Here is a 25,601-nt window from a genome sequence, read left to right on the forward strand (position 1 = left end):
AAATCTGCACTTCTACCAACTACTAATACAAAAAGCTATACAGGGTTTTCAGAACAGCTAACTGGGTTTGGAAATAACCTAGAACAAATAGCCAAACGTCTTGACATAACAGAAGCCAAAGTTATAAAAAATTAAATGAAAACAGAAGAACTTCAGAACAAAATAAAATCTAAAGAAGCATCCATAAAGGAAACCCAAGAAAACCTGGTAGTTCTTGAGGCAAGAAGCCACAGAAATAATCTGTTACTAAGAGGCATAACTGAAAAATATGAACCACACCAAGTACAACATGCTCTTACACAAATTATAAGTATTCTCCTACAAGATGAAGAAATGGCAAAAAATGGACATTGAGAGAATACATAGAGCTCTTCACAAATATCAGGACATAAACAAGCTGAGGCAAGTGTATGCCAAATATCTTAACTTTCAACATGTGACAAAAGCAGCTAAAACTAAAAAGTTTATAACCTGGAATGGATATAAAATTACCTTTGCCCAGGATCTGCCAATGCAAATTAAACAAAGAAAATCACATTCTCCCCTCTGTGCATTCCTAATAAGAAAGAAAATCAGGTTTCAAATGAAATACCCCAGCTGCCTTTCCTTTCAATGCAAAGATTGCAGATTCATGGATAACTCACCAAAAGAAGCAAAAACAGCATTTCTACAGGCTTTCAGCTCACTTCCTGACTTGTGAAAACCTCTGAACATCAAATGGCAGTGAATCCATAACTTAAAACACCAAATGTGGCAAGTATATTAAAGAACGAAGCAAAAACTGAAAATAAAAAAAAGAAATCCCCATCTCATCATGCCATCTGACACAGCAAATTCACATATTAACAGAAAGTAGACAGTGTGCATCAAGAAGAAAGTTTCAAGCTTCAGTTCTACACCAGGGCTCATTTCAAGCTGGCACACCTTCTATTTCCTCTGCCTGAACAATTCACAGAGCCTGGGACAACAATCAAGAAATGAAATGAAAGAAACCACTCCACTACATTGGAAAACAATGAAAACAAGTAGAAATAGAGTGGAGACCTCCTACACTACCTAGAAATAATGGGAAGCCCACTACAAATCCCAAGACAGAATGCTTTACTAAAGGCAAGGTTTTTAAGGTACTGTGTGTTGTTACTATTTGTTTTGAACAAGGTCATAACTAATTAAAAAGCATTTCATTTGAAAAGGATAAGAATAGACATACAATAGAATCTAAAGACACTAAACTGCAACCTGTGATCTTGATATATGTATGGATACTATGCATATAATATGTATACATGTGTTTTTTTCTCTCATTACTGTATATATAGTGGAATGTTGCTGGAGAGAAAACATAAGACACATGGGTTGATTATCTTCAAAAATTGTGGAATATAACAGTATTAGAGTGAAAAAAGTCTCAGAATCACATCTCAACACTAATAAGTATGTAAACCAATCTCTGCAATATATGATTTTATATATATATATATATATATATATATATATATATGTATATATATATATATATATATATATATATAGATATATATATATATATATATAGGGCTATTTTTCTTATTGCATGGTTTCTAAAGGCACTACTGAGAAACTGAGAGCAGGATTTTAGGATAGTATGTTGTACAGGAATATCCAGATCTTGAGTGCATTAGAATTTGCATTATAGAGTTGTGCTTTTAACTTATACCATCTATTACGTAAAAGTGTTATAACGTTACCTTATGCATGCTACATTAATTGAAATGTTTTGAAGGTTACATTTTTTGATTCTGTTCCAGATGGGGTAGATAAGTAGTTAGGCACTTGGGGTTTTCTGGAGGGAACAGGTGTGACAATAGCTATACTTAGACAAATGAAAACAATTCTTAAAACAATCCAACAAAGTATAAGGGAAATCGCTAAAGTTATTTTAACTATAGCCTACAATGTAAAGAAAAAAATGTGGATAATCAATTCATGGAACATAAACGGACTCCAAGATAAAAAGAAATGAAGCTACTTATGCATCTACTTTTCCAATCTAAGGCAAACTTAATCTTTTTACAAGAGACCCATATGCTTGTTGAAGATTGGGAAAAAGACAGAGCAAACAATGGCTATTTAAAATAATAGTATCAGGCAATAGTACAAACTCTAAGGGTGTTGCAATTCTTATTAAAAAATCCTTCAGTTGGGAAATAGAATGTGTGCCAGACCAAAATGGCAGATGGTGTTACTTTATTTGTATTAATACTCACTGTCTAAAACCTCTTCTATTCTTAAATCTATATAGGGAATATGTAAAACAGCAAGATTTTATTAATGAAATATATAATATCTTAATGAAATTCGCAAACTATTATTATGTACTAGGAGGTGACTGGAACATGGTTCTTAACCCAGAAGCAGACAGATCTACTAAAAATAAAATATACAACTTCCAAATTTTATTAGCCCTAAAGGACCTAATATTCCTGTACAACATACTATCCTAAAATCCTGATTAACATTCATGTCGACACATAAATGTCGACTTAAAAAAAAGTTAACTAAAAAATTTAAAAAATAAATAATATTTGATTATTTCCTTGGCCAGCAGTGGTGACCAGGGGATGTGAAATAAATCTTTTCCCCACTGTAAGTCCACTTGTGGAGTTGGTATATTTAAGTATGGGGGTGTGGGAGGGTGCAGGGGGCCTTGCCCCCCCACAAAAACATTTGAAAAAGCTTTTTACATTAGGTTTTTTCAGTTAGGTTTACCTTACCTGTATGGGCTTGTTGCTTCCGAAAATACATTCGGCGTTCTGATTTTCTCTATTTTTGTAGTTCGCTGTTTTAGTACTTTGACGTTTATGTGTTGATGTACTTGTATTTGCGGATTTTAGCTTTTGCGATTATGATATAGACTCAGATTACAAACTAGCTGACCTATACAATTTTAGTGACAACAAATCCTCAGTTAACAAATATACGTATTGCTCTCCATTTTATAAATCATGGTTAGAACAGATTTCTTCCTGGTCTCTGAGATACTTCTTGAAACAAAAACAGACTACAAGATAGAACCCAGATTCTTCTCAGACCATTATAAAATTACCATAGCATTGATACCACCTAGCGACAAAAACAATAAACCCAAATGCCCATTATGGTCCTAAAATCCAAACCTCTTGCAAAAGAAGGATGTAATCCAAGAAATAAATAATATACTACTGGAAATGGACAATAATCCTTTAGTTAAGAACATACAGTATGATATGCGGTGGGCAGCTTGCAAAGCAAGAATGAGGGAAATATTAATTCAGAAAGCATCCCATTACAAAAAATACAAATAAGAAGAATATTAACTACAAACCAAGCTGAAAGAAGTTGAAACCAAAATTCAAATCAAATGCAGCTCAGACCTAGAAACACAGATGATAAATTTGCAAAAATAATTATACCTCTTACTTTCAAAACAATACTCTTTTGTTGAGATGAAGATGCTTGCTAGATATGCTGACAGTGCCCAAACCCCTTCCAAGCTACTAGCAAGAATAATCGCAGCAAAACATGCAATACCAAATATAACAGAATTAGACTATGAAGGAATGAAAATTACTACAAATCAAGAAATTGAAAAGTCCTTTGAAGACATATGCAGAAACTTGTAAGGACCACAAAAGCAAGATAAATCAGAAGATCATACACATTTCCTAAGAAATGTAACCTTTCCAAAAATAAATAAATAGCAAAATGAAATGTTAAGAGCATCATTAATAAAAGAGGAAATTCTAGCTGAAATAACTAAACTAAAATCAAGCAAGGCACCAGTACCAGATGGTTTCATGAATGAATTTTACAAAACCTTTGCCCAAAACTTAGCAAACAATTTACTAGAACTATACAACCACATCAGGGAGTTTGGCATTATAGATCCATACCTAAATATCTCCAGAACTATTTTTATTCATAAGCCTAACTCAGAAAAATCAAATCCACTAAACTACAGACCAGTCTCACTAATAAATATTGACATCAAAATCCTAGCTGCTATCCTAGCAAATAGACTTAAAAGAGTATTGCCAGTAATCATCTCTCTAGGACAAGCTGGGTTTATCCAGTCTAGGCAAACCTGGGATAACACGCTTACCTTAGTAATGAAACTATGCAAAAAAGAAAAAAAACAAGGTATGCCCTGGTGTTAGATGCTACCAAAGCCTTTGATAAAGTTAATCAAGAATTTTTATTTGAAACACTGTCATTCTATAATATTCTAAAATAATTCACTGATATAATTACAAAGATATGTAAAAGCTCATACACATCACTTAAAATAAATAAAATAGAATCCAAACCAATAAGAATCGTAAATGGCAAAAGGCAAGGTTGTGACCTTTCTCCATGCCTCTTCAATTTAAATATTGAACCCCTATTCCTTCTCATATTCCAGCACACATATCATCACATATCAATGCTTCTAAATAATAAAATTGTCTTAACAGCTTTCGCAGATGATGTCAATATATATTTCGAAAACCCTAATACAGACCTAAGTAAAATTATGAAATCTATTAAAAATTTCTCAGAAGTATCAAACTATGAAATTAACACATCCAAATCCAAAATCTTTCCAATTAATCCACTAGTCCATAAAGAATATTATTTACCAGATGCACCAATTCAAAATGACTTCTCCCTCAAATACTTCGGAATACTGTTTGATCATAACCAGAAGCCAAAAATCCCAAACAATTTAGGGAAGCTATGGACACAGGTAAAGCAAGACTTCTATAGATGGAAAAATAAGAAGCTATTGACCTTATCTAAGGTTGCAGTCATTAAAATGAATGTTCTTCCAAAAGTGGCTTATCAACTAAATGCAACAAATGCTAACATCCCCGAAAACTTCTTTCACAAAATCTGCATAGAAATTGCTAAATCCATCTGGTACTTGAAATCAACAAGGATCAAATCCTCTAAATTAATCCTATTGAAAGAAAGAGGGGGACTGGGTCTTCCAGATTTCAAGGTATATTATGATATAATTTACTCTAACAGAATAATACAGGTATTAGAACACTCTCCTATGGGTAAAGAATGGTTACCAACATCGGTTAAACCATGGCTTGAACATGTTAAATCATTAAATATTAATCCCAAGGCTCTAACGTCTATCCAGAAAGAACAATTCAAGACAATTGGATTACATAAATCATTAAGTCATAATATCATAATATTCCAGAAGCTACTTGAATCTATAAACCTAGTACATACTTTGTTCTGCAACCTATACATTTAAATTCTAATCTCAAATTAAATAACAATATGATAAATCTCAATCAATATCCACAAATTAAGAACTATGTTGTATGAGACATTCTCAAAATGAAAGATTATACTATAGAAGAGACCAGAGAAAAGCTGAAGCTCAGCAGAAAAACATATAATAATTCTAAGACAACTTAAATACCTGACTGCCATGCTGGGTAACTTTAACAATTCAGTACAAGCAGGCATAGATACTACAATATCACTGCTACAATACCTTTCTTATAAAAAGAAGATGCTCTCTTACATATGCAAGTTAATTACAACCATCAAATATCAATCATTTTTACTGTTCTCTGCCTACCAGAATGAGAAAAATGAAAATAAAAACAAAAATCCAAAGCGATAGAAACTACACTAAAATTATCCCCTTTCAAGAGTTTAATCTGTACACAATTGATGATCAGTAATAATGCCTACTACACACCAGTGATTTTAAATAAATTTAATTCAAACTACTCCCCAAGCTGTCCCTATTGTCCAACAGTGAATGCTGATCTCTTTCACATCCTATGGGGCTGTAAATTCACATACAAGTTATGATGCTCTCCGAAGGTAAAGTTAGAAAAAATGGGTTATGAGCAGTCAGTATTATTGTGGGAATTTGCTATCCTACAAATAACTCCCACAAAAATTACTTAAGCAGGACACACGGATATTAGTCATATTACTAGCACTAATGAAACTATATATCAGCCAGAACTGGACAGATAGAACCAAACTATCATGGGAGGAATTCAAGAACAAAGCTACTAGATATGTCACAGCACATAAATTAATCACAAGAGATAGTAATAAATGCACATATTTTCAAAAATACTGCAGTCTCCTTCTGAACCACATAATTAAAGAATGAATATTATTCAAAGAATTAAATCATCACATTGTATACAAAATTCCCCTATGCTAAGTAAAGTACAAATCAAAGAAGCTTAGACAAGCAACTTAAGGATGACTCAAATACAGATACATCTCTCTCATGCTTCTGCCTTTTAGCTGGTGTGGCACCTGCTGTAGGTATTGTATATAGTGTGTTGGGGTTTACTACACCATGCAGTTAGGATAATGATATGCATTTTCCTGTTAACATTTGAAAATAAGTAGCAAATGAGTTTTATTCTATGTGACTTAGTAGAAATATGACCTGATTGCACGTTGAAACAAATATTACTTGTATCTGACAAGTTTTATGATTGTTTGTATTGTTATCTATTGTAAAATACTTGTGGAAGACAAATAAAAATAAATATGGAAAAAAGATATACTATATCCTGAGTATTACTGGCAAGGCTTGTAATGGCTCTTGTGCCATTAGCCTAGTAATTAAATATGAGTCTATAAGACAGTATATCTACATGCTTCTATACAAGTTGTAGGTGGAGTAAATATCTTTGACAAGGACTTCTTGGATATGTGGAACTTCGGTGTTTGTCCTGCTGTTACACCATGGCACTTACATTAGTCTTTATTTTTTATAATTTATAGTAAACTTTGCCTTTGCTGCCTTAAAGTCAGCAGTCAATGGGCTCCTTCCTCTTTCATTCTACATCACTACATGAAGACTCTACTATGCAAGGCCTTCATTAAGGCAACCATTAGAGGTGGCTCTGGTTTGTGTATTGAAGCTCTACCATCTTGCCCACCAAAAGACAACCTGCAGCTGGAATGTGTAATTGAAATCAACACTGCAGCAATCCTCACAACCTGTAGATAGAACATGTAATGGGCATCAGCACTGCACCACTCCTCACAATCTGTACGTAAAATGTGTAATGGACATCAGCACTGCACCACTCCTCACAACCTGTAGCTGGAATGTGTAATGGACATCAGCACTACACCACTCTTCCTAACTTGTAGATGGAATGTGTAATGGACATCAACACTACATCACTCCTCACAATCTGTAGATGAAATGTGTAATGGGCATCAACATTGCACCACTTCTCACAACCTGTAGCTGGAATGTGTAATGGACATCAGCACTGCACCACTCTTCCTAACTTGTAGATGGAATGTGTAATGGACATCAACACTACACCACTCCTCACAACCTGTAGCTGGAATGTGTAATGGACATCAGCACTGCACCAGTCCTTGCAACCTGTAGATGGAACACGCAATGGGCATCAGCACTACACCACTTCTCACAATCTGTACGTAGAATGTGTAATGGACATTAGCACTGCACCAATCCTCACAACCTGTAGCTGGAATGTGTAATGGACATCAGCACTGCACCACTTTCCCCAAATTGTAGATAGATTGTGTAATGGACATCAACACTACACCACTCCTCACAATCTGTAGAAAGAATGTGTAATGGGCATCAACACTGCACCACTTCTCACAAACTGTATCTGGAACATGTAATGGACATCAGCACTGCATCACTCCTCACAACCTGTAGCTGGAATGTGTAATGGACATCAGCACTGCACCATTCCTCACAACCTGTAGCTGGAATGTATAATGGACATCAGTACTGCACCACTCCTCACAACCTGAAGCTGGAATGTGTAATAGACATCAGCACTACACCCGTCTTCACTTTTGAAAGAAGATGACATTATACATTTTTTTTCAACCGTTCAGAAAAGGTAGCACTGGGCAGTTTTACCGGTCTCAACTAGGGAAGTCTAGGGCAATGGACATGTGTCCTTGGGCATGCATACTCACTCCAACCTGTCACAAGAATGCCTATCCTCCCCTGGTTGTGTTGTCAAGCATCTGAGCATTTAATTGAATTTAGATCACCTAGATCACAGCCAGGGCTTTATTTGTCTATGTTATCAATGTATGCATTCTTTACTGACCTCCCCACTACGACTCAGAGTGCTTATCTGGTGTCACAGAGAGCTGTCCAGTGGTAGGAAGTGGTTTGCTTACTGAATGATGTGTGAGAGATGACAAGTAAGAAAAAAAGTTACATGTAACTTAGAGGGGCTTCACATAGCTGGGTGTTTTATATATGATGGAAGGTTGTAGAATGATGGATGGTAATTAAAGTTTGTACATACTGGCATCAGGAAAGACTTGCCGATGATCTCCGTAGGTGCTTCTGATCTAATTGGCAAAAACGTACTGGTAAACATAGAGGATATTATCTACTTCCTTCTTCATCCCAGTGAATTATGTTCTCTATAGGAACTTTAAAAAAGCCCTCATCTAGGCCAGAGTAATGTTGGATAGACAAACACATAAATAAACAAACAGTCAAATAAACAAAGTAAATAATGAAGTCTAAGGAAGACCTTAAATGTTAACTTTTTTATCACCCTACAAGATGAGCTCAGGGATAATTTGGACAATCTAAAACTTACCCAGGTGGTAGCCCTACACATCCAGCCACAAAAAAATGACATGTAAACACCTTCTGACACTGTTACACTAAAGAACCACTAAAGAACCACAAGAAAGTATTGAACACTGAAGCCCCACTGCAATAATTAGTAATGACTCTTCCAACTAATTTAATTTGATGGTGATGAAACCCAAAGCTCATTAGTGCCAACTTTCACAGAAGATAAATGAATCTACTTTGTCTTAAGCTTGGCCTAACTGACTGCTACCTCATTTAGAATGACAGCAGACTCTAAATTCCCCTGACAGTATTGTATGTCCCAGGACAAGAACTCCCCAAATATCACAAGACTTATTAAGGGAAAGCAGCTCCTAAGAGTGATCACAGAGATATAACATTGCTTAAAATTAGCAGTAGAACCAGACAGACTTGGAAGGTGACAGGATCCACTGATCACAATGACTCCTTCAACACCTTGAGATATTTCAGGAAGATAGCTGTAGGAAAATAAAATGTAATGGACTTCACAACTATACAGGCTAGGTTTCCTGTCCTGATAGATTCTGTAAAAATAATTACCTTACTGAGTAATAAAAAAATAGTCACAATCTAACATGCAGTGATATTAACACTCTATAAGCATTATTCAGGTGGTCAACAGGTTTCTGTAGTAATTAGCCTCACCAGCTACTGCTCACTCACACTTTAAATCAAGTCTTCTGTTTCACTCCTAGAGAGATAGTGAATTCCCTTTGACTGCTACTCTGGTCAAAGCCAGTTGCTGAATACAATTATCTTTTTCTGTATTGTTTATATCTTCAGTTTTGACAGAATCTCACTAATGCAGAAGGCTTGATCTGCCTGAGTAAAGCCATCCACAAGGTTAACCATATCCTTTTGCATCATACAGACAGAGAAGGGTCCATTGTCAACAGCTTGATAAACTCAACTAAACAGTTAACATATTTATGAGAACCCTAGATACATTAGTGTGTGTGGAGAGAGGGGGATTTGGGTGAATATGTGTGACTCATGTGATGGACTCCTATCATGCATCAGTACCTTGTGTTATGCCAATCACATACTAGAATAGACATATATTTTGCCATGCCATTGGGCAGGGTAAAACACATATCATAAAATGAATGAATTAAAATATCTTCATTTCTTTTGGGTTAGGCTACAAGGTACATATACATTTCATATTACCATAGCAACAGGAGTGCATAATGTGTTTGTAATGACCTCATGAGTGATAACCACTTCTAACATATTCATATTTTAAGATGTAGCTTATGTATATGTATGCTGTCTGTTGATGGCAGTATCCCTATGTTACCCCATGCAGTTATCCTCCCTTTTTATATTATATTTTCAATTTATATTGTTTTCTTTGCCTTAGCTCCTTCATTATGTGCGGAATGTGCATTTCAAAACACATGCTGGTGAAGAAGTATTCTTTGATAGTAATGGCGATCCACCTGTTGAGTATGACATCCTGAATCAGCAAATATCAGATGTTGGTGCACTGAGCTGTGTGAAGGTTGGCAGCTTCAGAACAGCAGCTCCAAAAGGGAAGGAAATCATGATTAATGATACTGGTATCAGATGGAATGGTGCTATTAATGGGGTAAGTTTTAATGCATTTATGCAATTTTGATAGTAGAATTTTTGTTTGATTGTGAAACCCCATCCCAAATATCTGGAAATGTAGAGTTAATAATACAAATGATAATCATACTGCAAGCAATTTTGTTCACATTATAAAATATAAATTAAAGAAAGGAGAAAATATAGGACTTATTTTGTAATGTATTCCATTTTTAACAGACACTAATGAGCACTGATTTTGTGATATATGTAATTATGTGCCTCTGTACAGAATAAAGTTTCAATTTGCTAAGACTATATGCAATGAAGCTAAGAGGACTGCAATATGTATGTCATTACAATAAATTAAAAAGAAACATACAAATATACGAAAATGTCAGAGGTGTTGGGAAAACTCATGGTTTGATACACTCACCCTCCATTTGCCTAGTGTGGGAGCAAATCACTTACCAAATAGTCCCCCTGGGATACCCATAAAAAAAACTCCACCAAGCAGCTTTGCCAACTTAACAAATAAATACAATCTTTATTATTACAATTTCCTTATTACAGAACATATATACAGCATTTAAGCATTTAAAATAGTCAGTCATTTGGACATAGCATTTGATTTTAAGGAGTTTGTCCCATCAGTGTTTTGGTAGGTAGAATATCACGAAACTATACCCCAGGATTCATGAATCCTCATTGTAAAAGTAAATAAGTCTTACTTGGAAACTGCAGTTGAACAGTATGATGTCAGCGTGCCATGCATATTCATGAGGGCACGCTAACTCCACTCCAAGTCTAACACGGACCATGCATGAAGGCAGGGGGCATGTCTGACTGCCGAGCAGTCCAAACGTCCACGCCCCTGCAAGTGTCTGAATTGTGAAATGTCAACACACATGAATGAGTCCGCTCAAATGTCAACATACCCAACACAACACTCCTTCACATTGAAAACCCCCAGTACAGTTATAAAATGTAAAACTTTAATTTTTTTTTTTATAATTCCCAATATAGCTGCCCGTATTGTGCCCATTGCTTAGCTGCAGTTAGCAATTTCGACATTGAAGAGCATAATAAGAAATGTTTATGCAAATTAAGCCAAATAGCAATAGCATAGTGGTAGAGCGTTCGCACAAAGAGGAGGCATTCATGGTTCGAGTCCCACCACTCCCCTTTCTATTTTATGTTTTAAATTAGTATATGAAATAATTCCTGACATATATGAATGAAATTTTACTAAAAAGCATTGAGATGGCCTATGTATCAGTGAACAAAATGTATATATATAAATATAAGGAGGATCTTGACATATAATTGCCCGTAGCTAAGCAGTGCTTTACCCAGTGCAATAAAGTCACCCGTAGTTAAGCAACACTTTACCCAGAGCAATATAGTTGCCCGTAGTTAAGCAGTGCTTTACCCAGCACAATATAGTTGCCCACAGTTAAGCAGCACTTTACTCAGCGCAATATAGTTGCCCATAGCTAAGTAGCACTTTACCCAGTGCAATAGGGTTGCGCAGAGTGTGCACCGCGCCAACCAGTGCACCGTAGGGCAACATGGAGCAACGTAGAGCAAAGTTGCCTAAACACAGCCACACCCCCTAGCCTGTCTGGACAGTAGTAAAATAAAAAGCAATGACAAGGTTCGAACCCAGGACACTGTGCACCATAATCAAAATACTGAACCACTAAGCCATGACAGAGTAGGATAAACAGCCACTGTTAACATGCATATACTTATAAATGGTGACTTAACCATTGCTAAGCAGGTCTGCAGTCAGCCGAGAATTTTCAAAAATGGCCAGTCACAAAAAAGTGTGGGAAATGCGGCATTTTTAAGCTCCATAGGCGGGAATACTTGCCATAACTGATTGTAGCTCCCATCTGCAGTCAGAATGGCTGGTGCTGGAGAGGGTATACGCTTTTGAGCGCAATGCTGGGGCATTGAGGAGTCAAAATACATGGTTTGGCTCCTTGTCCACCATCATGAGTCAAGACTCCTGCAGGGCCAGTTCCAAGGGATGGAGTACAAAGCAGAGACTTGGAACCAGTTAGCTCATGATCTCACCAGTGCCACAGGCGTCCCTTGGACTAGTGAGCAAGTCCGTCACCATCATGCAGACCTGAAGAGATGGAAGCAGGACCTACTGAACCAATGGATACAGGAGGCCCATGGGATGCAAGATGCTCCACTACTGAGTAGGTAGCCATGGAATGAAGTATGTAAGACATGCTAATCTAGTCTATATAATGGATAGGTATGTTTCAATATCCCTTCATTTACTTCACAGCTGCAGGTGTCCATGCTGCAAATCAGCAAGCCTCTGCAGATAGGCTGCTAAGGCTGCACCACCAGGCAGGTTAGTAATTATTCTGCATGTATTGTTATATAAAATAGGTGAGAGAGCCTGAAAAAAAGTGTTGTAGCTCAATAATACAGCCATAAAATGCCCTGAATAATTCCTCTGCATGTACTGTTATATAAATAAGTCAGAAAGCCAGAAAGAGTGTAGTAACCCATTAATAAAGGTAAAATAAGTCCGGAATAATATCTCTGCATGTACTGTCATATAAAATAAGTGAGCGAGCCTGAAAAAGAGTGTTGTAACCTATTAATAAAGGTATAATATGTTTTGAATATGTCTTCCGCATGCACTGTAATATCAAATAAAGGAGAGAGACTGTAGAAAAGTGTGTAATGTAATTAATAAAGGTATAATACTTGGAGTGTGTCTGTGTCACTTATTTCGAAATGTTGTTGTACCCTTGCATTATATAAATAGTACTGTTGTATTAAGTGCTGTCAACCCACAGTTGGGCAGTCCCATATAAAGTGGAGGAAGGAAGTGCCAGTATTGTGAAGCATATATACAGTCCTCAACAGTCGGTTAATGGCTGGCATGCATAGGTAAATCTGGCACATGAGTAGCTTGTTAATGTGTTCCCCAGAAATATGAGTGTGCTACATGAAATGTAGGGTTCTGTAGAAATTTAACTGAAAATGTCACGTGAACACAATCAGATATGTAGATATATAAGTATAAATAAAATATATAACTATGTATCAGTAACACCTGCATCTTGGACAGTTAGTATGTCAGATATAGGTCAGGTATATAATGAACTAGCCAAACCCATTACACAACCTAATGAATGTTGCCTAGTGCAATAATACATGTAGGGGATATCCACCTGCAGTCAATAGGAATGTAGTGTAGACTAAAAGTACTTATAAGATGTTAATGGAGGTTTCTTTTTACACCCTACCGTATGTGCATAAACAATGCAATTCCACACCTCAATGGGTATGTCTAATCTCAAAACATTTGTTGGGACATATGTCCTATTGTTCTATAAATATCTGCATTGACTTTGATGCATATGCCCTGTTCAAACACCACAATCTTGCTGGCCTGTTGCCACCAATCATCCCTGCATGCTGTTGGAATGTTCACTGTCGTTCAATATATGCATGTGTTATGCTTGCTGTTCAACTGTTGGAACCTTGGTGTGTTGGGTTAATGGGAATATTACTGCATGCTGTTACAACTAAATTGGAATGCTGTTGTCTATGTTGTAATTAAACACACCTAATCACAGAACGTATGGGATGGCCGGTCCCAGCAGACCCACCTGTTCCTCCTCAGCTGGCGATTGCACCTAGCACCAGCAGGTCCAGTGTCCAGCTAGGGCTCCCCTCCTCTGTTGGTCCTGTGTCACCTTCGGGTGGAAACACTGCAGGGGATGGGGCTCATCCCCCTGTGCAAGCATGGGCGGAGAAGGGCCACCTGTCACCCTCCGAAGGGTCCGGGCTGTGGTGCATAGGGAGATCCAGCATTCAGTCGCTGATCCCCTACGCCAGCTCGAGGCGAGAGTGGCACGACTCACGGGTGAGCCTGCCCCTCCTATACAACCCCCAGCACAGCCACCCTTGGGGATGTGAAGGTGCAGTGGTGACTGCCCATGGGTGGGGATCTCAGTTCCACTGTTACCATCTGTGGGCTCGTGGGCTTGCGATTTCCAGACATCCATCCCCATCAATTGTGTTCACCCACCCCATGTGTCATACTCCGCCCCTGGATGCGGCTTGTTTGTCTTGTCTGTTTACCTCCCCAAACTACCTCCCCAAATATACCTACTTCCTCTACCTCACATTCCACTCTCACCTGAAAAAAAAAAAAGGCAATCTGTTCCCACAAAAACATTATGCCCCATACATAGGTGCCCATTTCGCACACATGTCCGCTGGACATGTAAACTGATAATTATAATTGGCAGTACAACATACTTTGTTGTCCTCACCCCTCTCTCAGGGGTGGAAGGTTTCAAATTTCACTCCAAATTTATTGCATATGCACAGCTGTTGCTGGTAAAGAAATGGGCAGCTATGGACCTTCCCTACACCCGTCCTGCACATCCCAAGCTGTTTTCCCTACTGTCTTTCCCTCTTTGTGCCCCTTTTTCACCACTTTCCTATCTCCCCATTTTCTTTTCTTTCAAAGAAATTAGCGCGTGGGTTAGTGGGAGTAAGCACTTTTAAGCAGTAGCTAGCAGGTTTAAACGAGTGTGCGCATGTGTGCACTTAGCTAAGTATTGCTAAGCATCATGAAAACCCACACAAACCCGCTTACAACTGCTTAAAAGTGCCTTAGTCACTCTGTATGTCAGGGCCCTTGTTCTGCTCAGCAGCAACATAAAACACCTCTGTCAGTCTTGAACCCAAGACCTTGGATGCACTAGACTGCATGAAGTACCACTAAGCCACAGCAGATATACAATAACTTGGTGCTGAAATAAATATATCATGCAATACAATGAGTAAATGTAAAGGAAAAATAGGAAGGCCATCATTTATTTATTTATTTATTTTTATTTTACATTTGTTGACCGGGATAGTCCAACTGGATACATGTCCATTTTCAGTGGAGTCCCGGGGAGAAAAGCTCCGACAGGGTTAACAATGACAGATAGTTACAAAGACATATAGACAATTTACATAGTTTATAAAGAGAAAAAAAAAATTATTACATTAGAAACTACAGTTGGTTACAGTTCATTATATTCACGATAATTCGCAATTAGTTGAGTAAGACAATAATGGCCTATTCTTTAGTTAGTATGGGATGTTCTAGGCTGATCTTGTATGTTGAATTGCACATAGGAGTGTTATGATTTGGAGAGGGTAGAGTTCTTTTGGAGTTAGTCTGGGTTTGTACAAGGACAAAGCCATTGTGATTTATAGTGGATTTTTAGCTCTTTTTTAAATTGAGCTAGTGATGGTAAAGACGTGAGCTTATTAGGAAGAGAGTTCCACACCTTGCCAATAATATTAGAATACAGTGTGTCCCCACCTAGGTTATGGGACTTGCTTGTTTGTATTAGGAGTTTGTTTGATGAGTGAAGTGAACTTAGGTTGGAATAAGGGGTTAGTATGTTTTTTAGAGCAGGGGTGTTCTCTGGATGTTTCAGGATTTTAAAGGCTTCTATGAGTTGGTACTCTTGAAGAAGATTAGGGAGTTTTAGCCAGTCAAGTTTTTTCAGGTTAATACAATGGTGTGTTCTATAGGGTAGGGCAGTAATGAATCTAGCAATGTGGTTATAACAAGATGAGAGTCAATTAAGGTCCAATTTGTTGAGGTTCGTAAGGACGGGGGAGGCGTATAGTAGGGTGGATAGGAGGTGTGAGCGGGCAGTAGCTAGTCTAGCAGCTGGAGTTAGGAAGGTTTTTATCCTATATAAGGACCCCAGTTTTTTGTTTACTGTTTTAATAGTTTGGTTGATGTGGATGTCAAATCAAAGTTTATTGTCAATGTTTACTCCTAATAGTTTAGTGTTGGTAACAGGTGAGATAATGGTTCCATTATTGGATTGAATAGTGAATTGTGTGATAGGTGTTGTATTAGTTGGGTAGAAGAGAAGTAGTTGGGTTTTTTTTGGGTTTAGGATGAGTTGATGGTCTGTTAGCCAATTTTCAACTATGGTAAAGCTGTGTTGGGTTGTTGTTAGAAGGTTATCTAGGATGGGATTGGAACAGATGAGAGTTGAGTCATCTGCATATTGGATGCAGGTGGCTTCGGGGATAACTGAGTGGAGGTCATTTATGAATATTGAGAAGAGAAGAGGTCCTAATATGGACCCTTGAGGAATGCCTATGGTGTTTGGTAGCAGACAGGAGAGCTTGTTCTGCCACATTACTGCCTGTTGTCTGCCTGCGAGGTAGGCTTGAAACCAGTTTAGGGCTCGGGTGTCTAGATGTAAGGTTTCTAAGGTTTTGAGGAGTAACTGGTGGTTTACCATGTCGTAGGCTTTCGACATATCTAGAAAGTGAGCCGAGGAAATATTTTTGTTATTACTGTTAAAGTTTATTTTCTCGGTAAAAGAGAGGAGGGCAGTAGTCGTGCTATGATGGGGTCTAAATCCATGTTGAGAGTCAGTTAGTAGCTTGTTTTGGATGAGATAGGACATGAGTTGGTTATGCACACACTTTTCCATGATTTTGGCAAGTGGTGATAGTATGGCTATTGGTCTATAGTTAGAGAGTTCAGTGGATGTTCCTCCTTTATGAAGAGGTATGACGTAAGATATTTTCCATATTGCTGGGATTGTGGACTCAGTAATGGTTCTGTTAATTAAGATTGAAATGGGGTAGGCTATGACATCTGCAGCTATTTGCAGGTATTCCGCTGGAAGAAGATCAGCTGAAAGGGTAGTTGGCTTTAGTTTTTTCAATAGGGATCGAATGAAGGCGGTGGATATGGGCTGGAGGTTAAAGGATAGTGGGGAGTTATGTGTGGTATTTTTTGGGGTGATTGAGGGAGCAGGTAGTTGGTTAGCTAAGGACTGAATGGTTTCGGTGAAGAAGGTATTAAAGTTGTTGGCTACTTCTTCTTGGTTCTTTTCAGATAGAGTTCCTGGGGTAGGAGTGGTGGATTTTCCTGGTTGGAGAAGTTTGTTCAATCCTGCCCAGAATTTTTGAGGGTTGTTTTGGTGTTTGTGTTGTAAGTGGTGAAAGTATTTTTTCTTATCTAGAGCGGTGGCCTTTTTAGTTTCATTTCTTATTTGCTGGAAGTTGACACGATCTAGTGGTAACTTGGTAGTACGCCACTTGACCCATGCTTTGTCTCTATTAGTTATTTTGGTTTTAGTCTCTGTGGTTAGCCAGGGTGCTATTTGTGTTTTGATTCTGGATACCCTTTTGGGAGCATGAGAGTCAAGTATGGTAAGGAATGTTTTGTTAAAATGTGAGACTGCATCATCTAGGGGAAGGAATTTTAGCTTTGACCATTTGCAGTACTTGAGTTCCATGTTAAATTTTATTGGGTCAAATTTTTTTTTGTTTCTGATAGTTCTATAAACCGGCATGCTAGCATTGTTGGTATTATCTTTCATAATGTATGTGAGCATATGATCACTAAGATCACTGGGGAGTGTCCCCGAAGTATATTTTTGGGGGTGCTCCTTGACGAGTATCCAGTCAAGTATGCTCTCTTTTTGTTTAATATTACCTAGTCTGGTGGTAGAGGATATAATCTGAGAGAAACCATGGAGATTTAAAGAAGTAGGAGTGGACCATGCAGAGCATTGGTTCCAGTCAATGTTAACATCTCCCAGGACTATTGTTTCTTGAGGATAGTTATCTATCCAATTTAAGATGACTTCTAAAGTTTCAATATTGTTCCCTGGGGGTATATAGATCACTATTAGGTTTACGCGTTTTAGTTTGTTTAGTTGTAGTTTTTGAGCTAATATTTCAGCATTAGCGACCTGGGGTGGTTGCTTGGGGTTAGTTAGGATGTTGAGCATATTTTTATAAAGGACAGCTATCCCACCTCCCCTTTTCTTTATTTGGTCAGCTCTGAGTATATTGAACCCAGGTGACATTATCTGATTGTCTTTGGTTGATGGTTTAAGCCATGTTTCAGTTAGACACATGATGTCAGGTAGATAGGTTGCTAGCATAGCGTGTAGGTTATGTACCTTGTTGTTCAGACTTCTTATGTTTAAGTGACAGATGAGGAGAGAGTTAGCCGGCCTATGGGAGAGCGGATGATTGGTGGAGTCTGTTAAACTGGTAGGGCCTGGGTTAGGATGGATATCTCCATCTTTGGTGATGTTTTTCCTTAAGTAGGATATTAGTCTTAGGACTTTGATTAGTAATTTTAGACCATATTTAGTTTTTGTAGTTGTTTGGTGCTGTTTATTAAGATAAAGATTACTGAGATTTCTTGTTTTTGGGGTTGTATGGTGGGGGAAGAATTTGACTGTAGGCGGAGGAGAGGGGGAACTTGTGTGATAATTTGGATAATGGAAGCCTAAAAATGTCAGGTGTTCATAGCTCGTTAAGAAGTAAGGTACTGCTATGAGTGGTAGGATAAGTAGGATGGTAATCCAAGTTGGCCTAGGCATAGCGTTAGGGGTCTGAGGTGGTATAAGGAGATGAGGATGTGATTGTATGGGGGAGAAATAGTGTTAGTCTTAGAGTGCAGGGGGGTTGGGAGTAGGTAGAGAGGAAGTACAGTGGGTGGGAGAGGAAGTAGGTGTGGCCAGGTAGCTATAAATCTAGAGGTAGTGGGGGCAGGTGGGATAAGGGGGCAGGGTGGGGCGCGGAGTGAGCCCGAGCGAAGCGAGGGCGAAGCGGAGCAGGGCAAACCCTACCACAGACTTTGCAGGATTCTGGTGGTTGAGTCTTTTGTTGTTTTATAGCAGTTGTATAAGCCTGGACTATATCCTGGCTCTGCTGACTTCAGTTTTGATGAGAATATACCAGGGGTAGAGGTTAAACTATAAATTGTAGTGGGTTTGCTGCTGTGTTTGAACCCAGTAATTGGCTTGGCTGCAGTAAATGCAGTTGTCTATAGTTTCCTAAGTTACAGTATTATTAACCTTGGGCTGGTTTTTGAGCTGGCAGTGGGACTTTGACTTTATCCGTGCATTCGCACTCGGTGAGGTGGTCTTGCCTTAGGCGTTATTATTTCTACCATAACATAAAGCTTGTTTTGTGGATCTTTACCAGCAATTGTTGTGGAATTGCATTACATGACTGTGATAAGAGAAGCAGCCATTCTAGAAGCAAATAATGTTATAGAGGCACTTTACAACCCCCACACAGTATCTTAGCAGGACAAACACTGGCATATCTGATTGGGGCAGAGGCCATACTTCCTAACTGTGACTACTTTTCAGGGATGTGAAACATATTTTAGCTGTGTCTTTCTGAATCCTTCTGAAAAGTACTGATGTTAGTCAGAAAGGTGGACAGACCACCTGCCTTGATAAACTAACAGGTACACACCAATCCTTTAAGTCCAGTAAGATAACATTCACACAATAATACATAATGCTGTCTGTATGTCTGCACCCCCCCCCCCGATTTTAAATATACGTGTGTGTTTAGGGTCTACCAAGGATGTAGGTAGGCATACTCAGTACTGGAATTGTTCAGTTTTCCTGAGAATCATGTGCTAATGTTAACAATAAAAAACACAAACCCTGCAGAAGTGAGTACATTAATATGCACAGTATAACAGTTTACAAACAGTTCATGTGCCAAAAGAATACTTCTCAATAACTACTTTTGTATGGCAGTTAATTATATAAGTAGAAAAGAAACTACATACTCACATATATCTTGTGTAAGCATTTGTAGGGGTGAGTTAAACTCTACACAGATAGCTCTGTACAGGATGTGGCAACAGTCAGGTCTGAGTACAACATGTGCATCACTGTCTACACCTCTAGCTTCAGATACAAGAAGTATACCAACCTTCTGACTTACACAACAGTCTCCACAGCAAACAAGCATGGGCCCCACTCTGGAAATCTGAAAGGGCTATGCCTACATAACTTAGCAATTTATAGCATTGGGTTGCTATGACAGTGAGTACTGCAATTACCACACAGCAGGCTGTATGCATTTACCAAATGCTGGGCACCAATTGTTGCAGAGGGCATCAGATGCACATGTGCAGATACCTATAAAAGCAGACTGTACTTGCTATCCCCACATGCAATCATTACATTGCACGTGTTATACCGTCTGCAAACCTTGAGATGAGTAAAAAAAATTATTACTTAATAAAACAAACATTTAATTAAGTAAAACAAAATGACTGAATTACTAAACAAAAACATTAATTAAGTAAAAAAAAAACTTAATTAATAACCAAAACATTAAGTAAAAGCAAACGTTGCTTAATTAATACCAAAAAAAAAAAAATCGTCAAAACATACACAGATGGTCCTGAAAGTGACAAACAGGTATGTAACAGATATGTGGTTACCGGCAAGTAGTAGATGTTTAAGAAGAGTACTGTACATACTTTGAAACATGCATATGTGGCAGCAGTAGGTATGTATGCACTGATGCCATGCATAACTACTGCCATGGACAAATTAGTGTGTAGCTGTGTGCAGTGGGACATAACTGTGGTGTATGTAGCTCAGCATTAAATGTCAAACATCTGATCAAGTTATCTATGTTCTGTACAGTACTGTGTATAATGGCTGTTTGGGGGAGTAGTGCAAACAGCTCTATAAACCTGGATGTGACAGAGTAACACATGCATGATAGTCATATAATGTGTAGCTTAGCATTGGCAACTGCTGTACCAGGCTAGTATATTAATGTAGCATTAGCAGCTATAAATACTCCCTGCAATATTACTGTTATGCACACATGTGACAACTGTTCATGTTGTAGCAAGGCCCAACAGATCATCCGTGAGGTCTACGGACTTACAACAGTGTGGGCCTTGTTTGTGTATGGCACACACATATGGAGAGATATTTATGTGTCAGATATAATAGCATCTTAACATGTGCATAGAGCAAGGGACATACTGCAACTGTTTGTGAAGGGTGGACATATATATGTTGGTGAAGGTTGTTATGTGCATATTTTTATGAAGGTTGTAGTGTGTGGCAAACAAGACAGCATACAGTGCTAGTATATGACATGTGGTGTTTAAACGCTGTGGGTATGATATGTTAGGTTTTTAGTCTTCCAGACAGGGAGTTCTGCTAAAGATACATGGGCTGAGAATACCTTCAATGCCTTCTGCACAAGACTGGGCAATATTAGTACATAACTGTATCCCTCTTAGCCTTTGCATAATTGATATTCCCACCATGAATGGTGGACTGTGTATGTCCCTATATGTAAATCTATATGTACACCAATGGATGTTTATATGTACGCTCAAGCTCAATGTTGTAAATGTATTGCCATCCCTTTTGTTAGAAAACCCTGTACCCATGAACTACCACATAGGTGGTAGTCTACTCAACACCAAAAGTGTGATAAGAGACCACGGGACACAGGTGGACAGTAGTGTCCCTTTTGATAATCACAGTGCCACACTAGTCATGTAAACTGTGTACAGTCTACATATCATCAGGAAAGATGTGTCATCCATGGAAAAAAAGGTCAGTGTTCCACTCTACTCATCAGTCATAAAACGTATGTATCTCAGAAGACATCTACAGCAACTGCAGACGCCAGGCACATACCTCACAAAGAGTGTTACCAGACTCAAACAGATGCCCCATGCAGACTGTCTTACAAAACCACAGCTACACTGTGTCGCATACTGCCTACCCAGAGGCAACCTCTGCCTAACATACAAAGCTATGCCAAACCCACAGGTGTTGGACATGCTCCATGTAAACAGATCAAACTCCCTACAAGCTACACACTGTACTGATCTAAACCTTGTAACGTCAAAAAGCAGAACATGCTGGGGTGGTACATTCTCATCTCAGACACATACCATACTCTGGAACTAACTACCTATCAATAGCAAAGAAAGGTCCTCATTAGCAGTCATCATGAATAATCATGATGAATGGATGTGAGATAGGAAATACAACCCGGGAATCACCTCTGTGGCTCTGCATGACAGGGGCACATAAACTTAAATTACATGGGTGTTGAAGGGCAGGATACCGTATGGCTAGGCTTCTATAGGCTCTACGGCTAATAGCCTATTAGCTACCTAGGACCCGATACACACACTCATGTACTTGTTGCATTAATTGCTATGTGAGGTTGATGGAGTGTGATGGTGACTGTGTAGGTGGATGTGTCAACATTGTGTATATGTGTGATTGCCTAGTGGGAAACTGTTTATATCATGGTTTGTAGTGTTCTAGCTCTGATCCCCGCAAAAGATATGTATGCTATTGCTAGGCAGGAAAAGCAGTATGGCATACTGTGTGACGTAGTCCCATTGTGTTGACTGGAGTGTGCCATTGTAGGCTAAAGCAGTACATGTATGCTTATTGATTGTTAACACTAGTGACTACAAATCCCGTATGAACTGTAGTACTACCTGAAGCTGTAGGCCTACATAGCACAGTATGGTGTATATCCACATTGCTTGGAAACACTGTTTTGTTTGTTACCTGTAGTCCTCACACATTACATACCTCAGGCATAAGGTTTTGTAAGTGCTGACACACAGTACTGTATGGTACACAGGTGAAGCTCATCTGGGTTGCCATACCTTTGTGTCTTGTAGGTATGTCTGATGTGTGTGTGGGTATGCCTGTAACATGGCCTTGGTCGTATGTGTGTTACAGGATAAAAGTGCATATCTAGCAACATGTATAGTGTAGTACAGCAGTATGCCACCTATACTGATGAATGTGCACATATGTCACTTAAGGGTTTGCTATCAACAAGTAGTGTGGTGTACTGGCAGTACTGTAACTGTACTTTACAATCATTTCAATGGATGACATATTTCTGTATGCATTAGCTTCATATATACCTCCTGTGGCTAGGTGGTGCATTGTGTCACATACAGTGTGCCATGTACTGTTGTATAGTCTTACATACTGGTTTCACTTTGTTGCTGTGCAGAACATGATTTAATATATAGAATGTGCCAGGCACTGTCAGTCAGTTGTGGGCTGAGCACTGATATGTGGTATTAAAAGTGTATATCTACTGACAGCCAATAGGTTGCTATATATGGCATTTCATTGATATCTGTACTTTATAATGTTAAGTGTGCCACATGACTTGCTCACAATTATTGTTTTATTGTCCTCCAGGGACATGTCTCATCATCGCAACCCTGCGTATTCCCCTGAAGAGGAGGAAATCATTATATCCACCCTAGTACAACATCACAACCTGCTGTTCTCCAGAACCAGCCAGGACCAGCATGAGTGCACTCCACTGTGGCAAGATGTCCATCGGGTTAATGACGTAGGCATGCATAACCAGACTTATGAGCAGGTATGGCATCACTGCAGTGATTTAATTAGACATGTCCGGCAGCATGCCTCTGATGTCCGCAGACAACAGCTTGCCACAGATGGTGGTGCAGCATTACATCTGCTCCTCACCAGAGTGGAAGAGCTGCTCCTCAGCATGGTGGCTCCTGGCCAACCACTACAACAGGCATGTGTCATCATGGAGGCGGGAGACACCCAGCAAGTTGACTCGGAGTGTGCAGGTTACATGGCATATCTGTAGACTACTGTTAGCTCGATTGTTAGAACATGCATATGTCAGATGTGTACTGTGTATTTAGAAGATGTGGAGCCTGGTGTTGTGCAATACTGATAATTTGGAACATAATCTGTATGCCTGTGACTGTCAACTGTTGTACTACTGTAAAATTGCAAACTCACAGCAGCAATGCCATAGTTGTTGACACTGACAATCTGTCTCATATCCTTGTAGGTCCCTCTGGTGTGACAACAAAACAGCAGACCCATGCTGGTGAGTGTTCTACATTTAATATAGCAAATAACATGTGCATGTCATAGGTGAGTTGTAGGCCATATACACATGTAAAACACCTACACATAATGCATGCTCTGCATGTTTTCTGTGGGACTACGCACATCCCAGTAACATGAGTAGCTGCCTCAAACACATGCAATACACAGATCATCCCAAACAATTGTGGTACACTGTAGTGGGCATTGTATAGGCAGAGTCAATACACATGCATACAACATACACCACTTTGTCATACGCAGTGTGTGTTAATATGATACACATGGCGTATTGAGACACCTGCTGTAAGGTCAGACTCCAGTATCCCAAATGTCATCCACACAACACACATACTATACCTGAGGGGTAGAGGCCTATCATGGGGCGGTGCAACACTCTTCAACACACAACACATTCATGTTAGGCAATGCTCCCTATTGAACACCTTACATACCCATGTGACAACTGCCTGTGAAATGGTTAATGTAGCCAGAGTGCTGCAGTTCAGGTACAGCAAGATAGTTGCTAGTGTGTCACACATTAGTGGCCTTGAGTGACCACATGATGCTGCCTGATGATGGCTCATGGTACTACACTACATCCAGCTACAGTAACTACAGTACTACACATAGCATTCATTGCTATACACCTGACAGTTGTGTGCATCTAGCCATGGTATGTCTACCTGTGAGTAATGGTGCACAGGACATTGAAAAGCATTTCATACTTGCACAGCAATGTTGTGTCCATGTACACATTGTGTTCCAGGGTGAGGCCAATCATTGAACAACACACATGCATCAAAGACATGTATATTGTTATTAATAAGGACTCTCTACACTCGCACTGCATGCTGTTGAGCAACTCACATCCTGCATGCTGACACGTGTGATAGGACTCTTTGTCTTGTGATACTGTACTCCACCATCGACCACTAATGAGTATGTTCTGGATTGCTGTTGGTGTGTGTGTGTGTGTGTGTGTGTGTGTGTGTGTGTGTGTGTGTGTGTGTGTGTGTGTCTACTTTAGTGAGTAGTGCATTTGTGTTCATGTGTGCATGTGTTTATGTGTTCATGTGTGCATGTGTTCATGTGTTCATGTGTGCATGTGTGCATGTGTTCATGTCTTCATGTGTGCATGTGTGCATGTGTGCATGTGTTCATATATGCATGTGTGCATGTGTTCATGTGTTCATGTGTGCATGTGTGCATGCGTGCATCTGTGCATGTGTGCTAACATCATGTACAGATTGTAAAGTGTGTTTCCTGTCTTCCTCTCACAGGTGCTGAGGTTGTGTTGGTTGAGTGCAGCAGGGAACCTGAAGTCACTGCCACAAATAGTGGAAATGATGATACATGTGTTGTGGCACAGGCAGAATTGACAGGGTCTGTTGTTAGGCCGCCAATCGACAGTACACAGCTTTCCATTACATCTATGCACACATTCATACTGCCAATACACCCCTCATCACCAATGGCCTTAGCTGAAGGACAGCATACAGTAGGCATTGACCAGGATAGTGTGGTATCTATGGCACATGCATCCCCTCACAGCAGCCATACTCAGATTCCTGGAATGGTACCACATAGGCAGATGTCCAGGGGTTCTCGTGGGAGAACTGCTGGTCATAATGCCCCTTTCAGACATGCCCCCACAGGTCTTA

At 39.0% G+C, this 25,601-nt stretch overlaps 1 protein-coding gene across 1 annotated transcript in view; it reads left to right on the forward strand.

The window, feature by feature from the left end:
• Positions 1–25,601, forward strand: part of LOC122801282 (extracellular calcium-sensing receptor-like) — a 150,073-nt gene that overhangs the window by 31,315 nt on the left and 93,157 nt on the right. The window contains exon 3 of the mRNA XM_044070829.1: positions 10,005–10,232. Coding sequence (XP_043926764.1) covers positions 10,005–10,232 — 228 coding nt within the window. The remainder of the gene's footprint in view (positions 1–10,004; positions 10,233–25,601) is intronic.

The sequence above is a fragment of the Protopterus annectens genome, chromosome 4.part1, assembly GCF_019279795.1.
Source record: "Protopterus annectens isolate FY-2018-M chromosome 4.part1, PAN1.0, whole genome shotgun sequence".
In the NCBI taxonomy this organism is placed as follows: domain Eukaryota; kingdom Metazoa; phylum Chordata; order Ceratodontiformes; family Protopteridae; genus Protopterus; species Protopterus annectens.